At 44.5% G+C, this 13,303-nt stretch overlaps 1 protein-coding gene across 1 annotated transcript in view; it reads right to left on the reverse strand.

The window, feature by feature from the left end:
* vps13b (vacuolar protein sorting 13 homolog B) overlaps window positions 1–13,303 on the reverse strand; it is a 495,502-nt gene that overhangs the window by 455,216 nt on the left and 26,983 nt on the right. The window contains exons 4-5 of the mRNA XM_080748468.1: window positions 13,139–13,256; window positions 706–873 (exon numbers count right to left, since the gene is read on the reverse strand). Of these exons, the coding sequence (XP_080604594.1) occupies window positions 706–873; window positions 13,139–13,256 (286 nt within the window). The remainder of the gene's footprint in view (window positions 1–705; window positions 874–13,138; window positions 13,257–13,303) is intronic.

Here is a 13,303-nt window from a genome sequence, read left to right on the forward strand (position 1 = left end):
AGACTGTGGCATTCATAAGTGGTCTAACTAAGTGGTGTGTGTGTGTGTGTGTGTGTGTGTGTGTGTGTGTGTGTGTGTGTGTGTGTGTGTGTGTGTGTGTGTGTGTGTGTGTGTGTGTGTGTGTGTGTGTGTGTGTGTGTGTGTGTGTGTGTGTGTGCGCGCGCTTGTGTGTGTGGGGGGGGGGGGGGTGGGATGGGAGATTGTGGTTGTTGACAGACAATCACAATTACTGATTTCACTACACAGGCCCTCTTTGTAACTACATGAAAAAGTGGTTACATACTGTTCACTCTAACCTAACGCGGACCAGTTTGTGTAGGCAGATGGGCGGGCGCTGCGAATCTCTCCGCGAGTCTCTGGCCAATAGCATGTGTTCTCCTCCCCCCACCCCCCTCTGCTCCTCTGCTCAGCGCAGAGAACGCTGCTGCGTCATAACGTCAACACATTCGGTGCAACGCTATCTGCACTCTGATTGGTTAGGGAAATTCTACACTTCCTCCAACAGTGATCATAACGCGATTGCCCAGGCTTCTTTTTCTTCCGATCGCCAAAAGAAGTCTGGGTTTCCGAGGCTACATACTGAATGAATTTTTCATTTAAATAACTAGCTAATAAATTGAGTGAACCAATATATCTATTTGACCGTCGCTTGAATCACCAAAGATATTCATAGTTTCTGTATCAGTAGTGCGAAGTGTTGCTCACCAGTGATGTCCATGAAGGCGCGCTCCCAGAGATCATCTACAGTGTAGCACTCTGCTGACGTGATGTTCACTGACAGCACGATGTCATCCTCCACATACTTGAGGATCAGGTTGTTTACTACGATGTTCACGTTGTTCACCACACGCCTGATCAGGCTCTGCACGTAGCCTAGTGGACACAGACAACAATACATGGACATTTAAAACAGGGGTCTTCAACGTTTTCAGGCCAAGGACCCCTTAGTTGAGAGAGAGATGAAGCAGGGACCCCCACATCCTTGTCATAGATTCCATGTAGTTTAATTGTTTGACAGCACAATCATCAGTGTATTTTGGATTCATGTCAATTTGTGTTTTTAGAATACGTATTTAACCACTTGAACTGTCAATACTTTATCAACTTTACATTCTTTTCCCCCTCTACACCAAACCTCTTTGCCGAAATTAGCCGATCTACTAGCTCACTTGTGAGCTTGTAGATCTGCTATTTTTGGCTAAAGTTAAGACGTTAGGATTCAAGTGGTTAATATAAATAAGGAGAAAACATTTTCTATCACACAAAGATTTGGAGGACCCCCTGTAGTAACTCTGAGGACCCCCTAGGGGCCCCGGACACCCTGTTGAAGACCCCTGCATTAAAATATACAGCATGTATTGTATACATTAGGAGAGAGGGCGAGATCATTTAGCGACCTACAACCGGGTTGCAACCTGGTCGGTAGTTTTCAGCGACCGGGTCGCTAAATCTACAGACTGGGCCGGTAAATCACGGACTGGTTCGCTAAATCGACCGACCGGGTCGCTAAATCCACCGACCGGGTCGCTAAATCCACCGACCGGGACGCTAAATCCAACGACCGGGTCGCTAAATCCACCGACCAGGACGCTAAATCCACCGACCGGGACGCTAAATCCACCGACCGGGTCGCTAAATCCACCGACCGGTTAGGTAAATCCACCGACCGGGTCGCTTATCCACCGACCGGGCTGCTAACCCTAACCCTAACCCTAACCTTAACCTCAGTAACCGTACCTCAGTAACTAACCTGCCGACGCAACCCTAAATCACCAACCGGGTCGCTAACACTAAATCTTCCGACCGGGTCGCTAAATCTACCGAACGGGTCGCTAAATCTACCGACCGGGGCGCTAAATCTACCAGGTTGGAGGTCGCTAAATGATCTCGCTCCTACTGTACATTAGTATAAGGGGAAAAACTAAAAGGAACACAGAGGTAATGGAGAACACACATGGACAACAAGGTAGAAACGCAGAGATTAAAATAGATAATATAATAATATCATTTCCTCTCCTACAATATATTAAGGAAATCTCTGTCCGTCAGTTTGTCTAATCCATATTTTTCTCCTCAGGCATTGACCATTAGCATGCAGAAAATGTAAGCTGTTTATTAGTGTTTTGTGTAAACAAAGAGATTCAGCCTATGGGATCTGTTGTAATGGTTACATACAGCCCCTCAAGTTATGGGATATCTACCTGCTGGCTACACTTGGCTTACACAAACGCGTGCCGCACGCACGCACACACACAGTCAGCAAACACAAACACTCCAAACTTTAGGGCTGTGTCCAAACTCAGCGTTCTATGAGCGGGAGGGTGCTTTGGATATCATCTCCAGAGCACTTGCACGCAAATTTACACATGCAATATTGGAATCCAGGTTGTGTTATAAGCACACATAGCTTAGTTGTAACAGCATAAGCATCAACTTCTCATTGTTGTGGGTGGCAATGATTCCACGTCGGATAAATGACAGGGTCCTCGTCAGACTCGCCACACACCAAACGTCAACAGGATTATATCACTCTCTAAAATGTAACTATACATACCGAGCGCATAACCCAAAAGTCTGCATAATTGTTTGGTTGACGCACATCGTAGGGTTTGGACTAGTATAATATAATATAAAGAGATCTCAGGATACACATGGGATACACATGGCTCCAACGTGGATTATACATTTGCCTTGTGGGTGGATGGTGTGTTGGTGTCACAAACGTAACATGCTTGTCCTGTTGTTTTCTTATCATGATGATGACAGTGACAGGTGCGCTGTGTTTGATATGCGGTAAATTAGTAAATCACACCTGGCATTTTGTGATTACATATGCGCTAACTGAAGGACTTTTATGTACTGTAATGTTTAGCGCTGCTGTGTATACCATCCCGTCATGTGCAGAAAATCTGCTGTGAATACCATCCCGTCATGTACAGAGAATGTGGTCAGCGTGAATCTCATGGAAAAGTGGAGCTATTTTACAAAATACATGTTTTCTGCCAAAACTTTCAAAGGGATTTGATACTACAGGACAAGAGCTGACCACCAGTCACAGCAATTAATTATTGGGTGAGTACACACAGAGCGTAACAAATTAGAATGCCACAGAGTTGAATCTCTCCAAGAAATGCATGTTTTATGGCTGTATATGGAATACATACAATGTATGGAATATCAGCCATTCTAGGGCTACACGTGTGCATGCCATTTTCCACAATCCATTATGTAGTGCAGGTGAAGATAGTGGGAGTTGCTGTCATGAACTGAGTTATAAAGAATATTTTGATGTAATGTATAATTACACAATGTTATATACAATACAGCCATTGTGTTACTTTTTCATAATGTGAGAGACAGACTGTTGACGGTAGACTTAATACAAATTTAATTGAGTTTTGTATTGTTCATTGATGCTGAATGAGACCGCATCACATAATGAATTTCAACCATTCTGATCTGGTCACCCTAGTATTATAGTCTGATTTGTGTTATTGTGCCATGTTTGTTTGTTGGATTTGTACAAACACATGCACACGAATGAAACATATCCTGAACAAAATGGAGGTGTTCTCGAAGCAAATATGCAGAATGAGGATAGGTGGATGTCTGTAGCAAGTTTCGGGTATATCGGACACACAGCGTAGAAGTTATGACTTTTCACATTTCTATTTTATTTAATCATAGTGCTCCCTTCAGGTCAATGACTATGCATGTGCGCACACACACACACACACACACACACACACACACACACACACACACACACACACACACACACACACACACACACACACACACACACACACACACACACACACACACATATAGCACATATACATCCATAAAGAAACATACTGTACATGAACATACACAGAGGAGAGGAAAGGAGGACATAATTTAACCAGACGTTAATTTAGTGTTGATACACAGTAAAAGAGCGGAATCCAGAGCTGCATTCCCCGAAAGCCTGGGCTCAGTAAGGCTGACCTCTGCCATCCTCGTGGGCTCGTAAATAAGTGGAGGGCCTGACATGTTATTTTTCGCCACAGTCGACCCCTCGGACATGAGCAGTGAAAAGAGCTAAATATCCATAGGAAAACATTTTTGCTCCTCACCCTTGCCTGAGCAAGCGCAACAAATCGTGGGTGAATTTATGGACCCCTGATGCTCTCTCCTCTCCTCTCAGATGTGGAGCCTTGTGGAACCCCAAACTATGCACAAGCCACCCCAAACACAAGACCACTCCAGAGTCTACGCAGGCACTGCAGCACGTGCACTGCACACAGCAAAATCCCAGGTGTCCATCTATACTATAATTTTGCGAATGTCTGAGTGTCTGAGTGTCACAGCGTTTCTCCTCAGTGGCTGGAGCAATTGATCTGAAATCGCATCACCATAAGCATATGAACACACCTGACATAACTGTGAAGCCCGTTTGTCACTTTCACAAATCGTATGCTGTATATTAGCATTTTTATGGTGTATCTACTATCTATTCTGCATCTAGCATGAGGCACATCTATTCTGCATCTAGCTTGAGGCAAAATGTTTAACCAGCTCTGTGTGTGTGTGTGTGTGTGTGTGTGTGTGTGTGTGTGTGTGTGTGTGTGTGTGTGTGTGTGTGTGTGCAGGCAGGCGGGTGTGTGTGCAGGCGGGTGGGCGGGCGGGCTGGGGGGGGGGGGGGGGGGGCAGTATCTCTGTAGCCATTAAACGAAACGGGTTTCTTACATTGATGCTCCTACATCATGCAAGCACCAGTTAAAGTTACTTTCCATCCCTCATATACTGTGTGCACAGTGCACATCCCATAACCCACACACTGCACATCATTTTGGAGCTCATATCTTTGAACGGGTAAGGGCTAGTTTAACTAACCGAGTGTACGAAATACGAATGCAACCAGATGGATGGGTCCATTTGGTTTTATTCATACACTCTCTGGGTTAAATGAACACTAAGGACATTACTGTGCACAGATAAAACATGCACGCACGCACGCACGCACGCACGCACGCACGCACGCACGCACGCACGCACGCACGCACACACACACACACACACACACACACTCATATGCAGACGGCTTCTCAAATATTTACATGGGATGGGAGAGGGAGAGTTATGAACAGCATAATGGAGTTCGTATTTTGAATCTAGGAATGTTGGGATTCCTGGCAAGACACTGACAAGGAGAAACAAATGGGCAGCTTATTGTTGAAAAAAATCTAATTTACTTTATTGTGACTCGACCTACATGTTGATATTACGTTTTATTTCACCTCAGAGGAAATAAGAAATCCTTTCATTGGCATTTTCAAAGTGAAAACAGAGGAAACTTGACTGCTACACTGCTCTTAAGTGTAAGAGTTGTTTTGTGGCGATGATGACGAGGCTGTGATAGAGAAATCAACTTTGTGATGATGGAGAAATGTAGATTTTGTGGTGATTGAGAAAAATACAGTAATAGAAAAGTAGTTTTTTTTGTGAGGATGGTGAAAGATGGGCGGGTGTGGTGATGGGAGTTGAGGAGGATAGGGGGTGAAAGTGTGAAAGAGAGACATGCACACTCACACACAGAGGGGGAGAGAGAGAGTGAGCATGAGAGAATGAGCAGTGCCATAGATTGGGTTTCAGCAGAGCTGGGGGAGCTATCCTACAGTGTTACCAGTCCTTCCTAATGGCCACAGTGACGCCCAGAAACAGAAGCTTCTCAGAAAAAACATACATGGTAAGGTCATTACTCAACAAAGTAAGAAAGAACTTAAAATATTACAGACAGGGGAGTTTTGACCATAAAATATGAAAATACACAGCAATAAATCCTCCTAACCACAGGACCAATGGCATTATTCATTCCTCCCATGTACTGTTAAACACAGTCACTCCGAGTTAAAACATATAAACCTTTAATGCTTTTCCCTTATTTTCCAAACCAAATGTTTGTCTTCCTGTATCTACATGCCTGGGCCGGGGCATGACAGAACCGATAATTAAGCAGAACTAAATGGTGCCGTTGATGAAAATATTTATATGAATTGGTTAGCTGTTCTGCCACTCGTACACAGGCCCAGCTACATATTAACATAATCCAATTGACAAAATTCGCCTTCGTTTGCTGCCCGACTAAATAGAGCGGCAGGAAGAGGATGATATAATATAAACTCAACTCATAAACGCAATATGTGTTCATGACATGTGTGCGTGCCTTGTATGCGTGCCTGCTTGGGTGCACGCCTGCCTGAGTGTGTCCGTGCCTGCCTCTCTGCTTGCGTGCTTGAATGTAGCTAGGTGTGTGTGTGTGTGTGTGTGTGTGTATGTGTGTGTGTGTGTGTGTGTGTGTGCGTGCGTGCGTGCGTGCGTGCTCGCATGCAGCCATGCACCCACGCACGCACTCACATGCGTGCATGGTTCTGGGGTCAGACAGAAAGCTGCTGTCGCACCTGCAGTACGGGCAGTAAAACCGGTGCTCTGCCCCCTGCTATTCCACTCTCTGGATCTAATTTACCCATGTCGGGGCCCTCTCACTTTCTTGCATGTGCACGCGCACTCGCTCGCTCTCTCCCAAACTCTCACTGCAGCTCGCCTTACGGCCGGTCCTGGGCCCCCAGCCGTCTCTCGGTGAGCCATCGCGCCACTCTGAACTTCTGTAAACAATTGACACAGCCAGCACCTGTGCTGCGGCCCACAGGGAAGGAGCCCACTTAAAACTGTTCAACCATAAAATGACTGGAAAAACCAACTCCTTTATGTGATCTCAGCACAGCCCAAGTACTCTCTTCTGTGCAATACAGGAAAGAAACACTATACTGTCCATGTTCACCCTCTTTCCTGTATATGGAAAGTATTAGCAGCTATTAGCTGTGCCAGTTATTAGCCAGCGAGAAAAAGATTGACAAGTCCATCAGACAATAAATATACTGTATGTTGGTTCTGCGGTGTTATTCTAAAATGTCATTATTACAGCCAGCGATGTAGCCTAGACCTTATTAAAATAGAATGCATGGCTACTGTAGGACAACAGTACCTTTCAAGCACGGGAGTTTAATTCCCAGAATTCTATAAATCCCCATTTACATCTCCTAAGGATCTTTTATTTGTCTTCCAGGAGCAGAATGATACAATGTCCAGGTTTTCCAGATGGCCAAACATGAGCTATTCGTCACATTAAAACACGGCTGGCCAGAGCTGAACTGTTGATATAGCCTTGTGCTCCAGGTCCACTTTTTTCTGCTTCTCCCGACTCCAAGTTAATTGCAGATTAGAGGTTTACAATGAGGTCCCCTCTTCTACTGCTCAGCTCAGAGACTTACACATTATGGATAAATCTGTTAGGGTCATAGAGAAAGATAGAGGAAACCACTTCTTTGATTTCTATAGAATTGTACAGTATTCACCAGTAAGACGCCGGGCGAGGTCGCGCTGAAACAACAGAGTCTGACACAATATGTCCATATATGGGCATTCCCAGATATGGGCTTAATATTGATGACATCAGGGATCTCCATATATGGGCATAAAAGGGACAAGGACGGAATTCATTTGCAAGTGTGACTTGTGTCGCGGCAACCACACTGGTTATCATGAGTTTGACACAATATGTCCATATATAGGCATTCCCATATATGGGCTTAATATTGATGACATCTGGGATCTCCAAATATGGGCATAACATGGACAAGGACAGAATTAAGTGTGGTTGCCGTGACGCGAGTCACACTTGCAAATGAATTCTGTCTTTCTTGGCCATATATGGAGCGTGACATGATCCTTGACTGACAAACTGAGGCACATGATCTGCATTTCTTCATAGTAAATGAGAACTACGGTCGCAATTACTTAATTAATCTGTGATGTCACCTGTGATGCCACAGTGATGTGTCAGGGGAACCAACAGTGTCAGACGTAACAGACAGACAGAGATACGGCCAAGCTGCGACAGTTCACATACTAAACTGCGACCTACGGTCACAACTAACAATCAATTATTAGCAGACATCAGCAATAATACATCAGTTATTAGGAATCATTATAGCCAATAATGTCACCAAGAATGGTTCTAAATGTGGGACTATGCAGCCTTTTCCATATTGGGGTTTAAAAAGGTTGAGAAGCAAATGCCTCAACAAGTACAACCCTACATGTGAAACCTGACTGGTACAGCAGGGTATGCAGTGCACAGTGGAGAGAGCACCAACCCTTACCAGAATGTGATATTCCCCATCCATATAAGCAGCATTTTCCAGTAATACCAGAACAGCTGCAGTATTTATTTTCTGAGCGCAGGCAGCAGTACCAGGACAGCAGTAGCACTGGACAGAGGATTTATCACAGGAGCCTGTTTGCTTTTCAACCCATGAAAATATAATTCTCTCCCGATCACACGGATGCCAACACATGCACATACAGTAGTCATGCACAGTGCACATACCATAGACTGTAGAATAAATATGGACACAGCGAGCCCTACTGGTTTCTACAGACCGCTTTGAAGACACTATTTCGACAAATTGAAATCCGCCATCTTTGAACTTCCGTCCCGAAATGCTACCGGAAATGACTGCTACTGGCTGCAACTGCAGCGAGGGCGGGTCTTCAATCGGTAGAACCAGCGGAAACCTTAGAAATATACCTTATCTACTTTATCATTCATTTTAAAATTAAAGGGACCATAATTTCTAAACCGGTAGAAGGTGAAATAGCGACATCTGCTGGACCATTAATAGCAACTCTTACTGCATGCTGTGATAGAACCCGGAAGAGGGCTTCATTTGCCCGTTGGCAGCAAAAAAAACAATCGCAGTTTGACACACACAAGACATTCAGTCAGCATCATCTCTGCCTTATTATTTGGAGATTATGTTTTCGCCCCTGTCCATCTGTTTGTTTGACTGTTTGGTGGTCTGTGAACAGCTAATCTCAGGCACCGCTGGACTGACATAAAACTTTGCACGCACATTCCTAATGGGCCAACCAAGAACCTCGACCCAAACTCACGGAGGCACTATAACAGGATGCTTCATGTTTTGGCTTATAACTCTTGAACTATTCTCTTGATTCCTTGGAGGATCATGACTCAAATCCCCTTGCCCATGACAGTATTCTTTGCCATTTTGCATTTTCATCAAAACGTTTTTCTACTACAACAGATTTTGTCCAAAACTCACACACATCTGTAGTCATGTGATCAAGATGTATCAGTCAGATTCTTCAAAATCCATTCCGATTGGCTAAGATTGACTTCCAAAGCTGGCAGGTGGGTCCGTTTAGCAAGGAATGCCATACATCATGAACTGGTTGGCCCCCCAAACAAGCCAAATTAGGAAGAAATGCTCTTGTGCATCATGTGACAATTCATATTCCATATCGTTTGCCAGTGATTATATTCACAACATTTCTTACAAAAATCTCACAGCCTTGGGTAGGCAAACCAACCTGACAGAGATCATGCTCTGAGGAGTTCACCTTTCTGTGGCTGCGTGTGTGAAAATCTACAATTATTTCCAGAGCAGCTGCAGTTGAACTAAATTAAATAGGAGCCCCCACGACCCGACTCCAGATAAGCGGTTGAAGATGGATGGATGGATCATTATCCATCAAATAACCACTCCATATTCAACATTTTTCTAATTAGCCGATGTGTCTGAACGTGTCACATCATGATGGGTTGTGATCTTGTAGATCTATTACTTTTTCAGAAAAATGACAAATTGTAGATCATTTTCACCTCTAATGATGACATGTCCAAAATATGGCCACCAGGGTTAGGACCAGCATTTGCTCCCCAGGTTATGTAGTTCAGGTCAATGTATTAGTTCACTGCCCATCTGGGAGCATTAGGATTGAAAACACCACAGAAGGTTATGTGCCTCCAACATTTTAGTACTCTCTCTGGTAAAGTCAGATAAGAACAGCCAAAGCACACCAATGGCTGTATTTTGAAAGGCTGGAACAGGTCATACATGTCAATCCTCCGATCCTTGTGGACGCAGAACGATAGTAAAGAGTAAAAACCAAATGGCTATATGTGTCGCAAATGGATTTGGCCAGTGAACTCAGATGCTCCTACAGTAGCAGATGGGTTATGTCTTCCCTCTCAGCATGTGCGTGAGATTACTTAATCTGAAAAAAATGCCATATTGTAAAGACATTTCTCACTAAATGGCTTGCGCTACATTCACCAGAGAAAAATGTGGGTTTTCACATCTGGCGTGGAGGAGATTATTAACTGGACACAAAATGTTTTCTTTTTAGGCAGCATTTTGAAACTTCAAATCTAAAACTGGTGCTGCCACTCTGGGGGTAGAATCAAGTCAAATCTAAAACTGGTGCTGCCACTCTGGGGGTAGAATCAAGTCAAATCCAGATTCAAAACCAGATTGTACCTGTTAAAACTACATAAAAATGGCTTTCTTTGAGACCAGATGTAAAAAGATATGTTTTTCTTTTTTTTTCCGACAGTGTGAATAGGCCCTTAGTACAAGCCCACTGGAACAGAGAAATGTGGTTCTCACAAACAGTGGCCACTAGTCCCCCACAAGCAGCAGTAAACATAATCACTCACAGAATTTGCCCAAGGTGGAAGCACTTGGTCTTTGGTCTTTGTGTGGCTACCAATCCCATGGTATATGAATTAACATCACTATTTTCCACCACAAGGAGAACAGGGGAGATAAATCCATTCAACATGTGAGAGCTTAGGGCCAAATGACTGTATAATTGCTGGTGGCTGCTTTCTAGTGTCGGCCGTGTTTTGTTTTGGTTGTTTTGAAGGGGAGGGAAGCAGACGCAACGTGGTGGTTTGTCGACGTAGATGGTGACGAAGAGATGAGACTGGCTGTTTGCTTCATATTGGTCTCATTCACGCTCACACTCACAAGATTTCTCTGATTGCCTCTTATGGCAGTGCAGTGTTGAAGATGTAGCGTGAATTTGGGGGCGAGCCTGCATGTGGTGTGAAGGAAGGAGTGGGCACAGGGTGGGCGGGTGGGGGTGGGTGGCAGGCTAGAGAATCATTCTTTGTCTCTCTCTATACAAAATACGAGTAAACAAAGTTTGACTTCAGGGGAGTGCGATTGAGTAAAAGCTGTTCTTTTTTCTGTGGCATTCAGATTGCTATCCGTTCTGAGGCTTGGAAGAAGAAAACCACAATCCTCGAGTTTAAGTTGATGGGAGACTTTGAGGTAATGAATAAGGACAAAAGCACACAGGACAAAAACTACATTCATAGCATAGCTGAAGACAAAGAACAAAAGTCTAGAGGAAAAACAATTTACACAAAATCACAACCATCAGCAAAATCAGCCTCAAACTACGTGTCCTCACCTTCAGAAAACATCCCTTAACTCCATTAAAAGGGTTAAACAGGTTTGTTTTGTATCCCGTTCATAAGAAAACATCCTTTCTCTGAGTCATCGCAGGTTAGTCTTACCTCCTCTACCTTTTAATTAGGAAGACTGGGATTACAGCATTCAACTACTTCCTTATTGCTATTGAGGTGCCGCGGCCTCTGACCTCAGAGTTGTCTCAACGGACCCTAATAGATTGGAGCCATGTCCAGTCCAGTGCCGGAATTGTGCGCGGCACATTATTGCAACTGTGCAAGCACACACACAGACGCGCACACAGACGTGCACACCAATGCACACGCACGCGCACACGCGCACGGCACGCGCACACGCACACACACACACACACACCTGGGAGCATAGCTGTTGGAGGAAGGCCCAGAGGGAGGCGCTGGGGTGTGAGGCACCCTGCTTTAACAGCTGGGGAGAGATATTATCTCATAACGTCAGGCCTGGAAAAGGATCCTCCCCAGATACAACCAGCCAGGAGTCCATGTTCATACAGCCATACTTTCTGGGTCTCTGGGTGCACAGGCTTATGGCCGGGTGTTAGACTGTGACAGGCTCTTAAAAGATAATTCCCTTCTCCTCCGCAGTTCTTCTTTTCTTTCGTTCCGCTCATTGTGTGTCTTGATTGTATCCCTCGATATTCGCACTCTATTCCTCTAGTGCACAGGGAAGGTTTCCATGCCCCCAGACCTTTCAAGTGCCACATATTTGTTTTACAATATAATGGTGAATGCAAGAGATTTTTATAAACCTTTTATATAGTGTGTGAGAAGTCTTTAAAAGAGATGCCGAGGTCACGAATATGACTTTCTCTCTTCCTGTCTTGGCATGTAACTACACTACCTGAATGCTACGATGTACCAAAATAAAAAGAACATTACACACTAAATTAACAAGTCTGAAAATGGTTGCGTTTGTTTTTATTGAGAGTACTGTACTTTAATTATTGCTATTATCATTTTATTGTATCCAGTCCTAACTGTAAATGCTGAAACAACTGCTGGATGCTGGCTTGTTGTTTATTCTGTCTTTATATATGTTATTTATTGATGTCTTGTTATTGACATCCCAAGAATGTCTTTGTTATGTGTACACAAAAGTCTAAAAATCAAATAAAAATATTTAAGGAGAGCATACTGTATGTGAAAATAAGCATGAGCTTCTCTTCACTCACCTAAAACTAAAATATCAGAAATATATATCAAAAAGACATTTAACACACTAAATGCTTAATGAATTGTCTCAAAACACCATTGCCTATACGCAATCAAACAAGGCCCCTCTTTGTGAGGTGCTGTAAAAAGGGCTGGAGTGTGGCAGGCCTGGAATCCATGGCCCTGTAGGAGGCATGTGGTCAAGTGGCCTCGCTGATAAGAGCCATCAGTCAGTGATTTATCACTGAGAATCCCCCCATCCTCTCTCTCTCTGGATATATTAACACTGGTGAAAAATGTGTGTGTGTGTGCATGTGTGTGTGTGTGTGTGTGTGTGTGTGTGTGTGTGTGTGTGTGTGTGTGTGTGTGTGTGTGTGTGTGTGTGTGTGTGTGTGTGTGTTTTTCCTTATCCCTGCTACTTCTAAAGTGTAGCGCATCGGAATAAACCAGCAGGATAGATTTCCGCATTCCTTCTGGAGACCAGATACTAAAAGACCCACTCATTACTAGTTGCATCCTAATCTCCATCTCCCTCCCTGGCTCTGTCCTCCCCCGCTGAGGCCCTGGTGGTCACTCCCAAAGCAGGGGAGGTAGAGTAGCCCCGCTGGCCCCAGGGCCATCACTCACCTGGGGGCAGGTCTGGGTCGCTGGGGGCTGCCTGCTGGAGACGGCGGGGTTTGGCCAGGGCCTTGGAGCTGTCTGAGGCACTGCGGCTGGTGGAGCTGGAGCCGCTCTCGTGGTCGTCCTGATGAATAAACAAACGCACAGTACGTACGGTGAGGACAGGTAGTG

The sequence above is a fragment of the Nannobrachium achirus genome, assembly GCF_963921795.1.
Source record: "Nannobrachium achirus genome assembly, chromosome: 2".
NCBI classification, from domain to species: Eukaryota; Metazoa; Chordata; class Actinopteri; order Myctophiformes; family Myctophidae; genus Nannobrachium; species Nannobrachium achirus.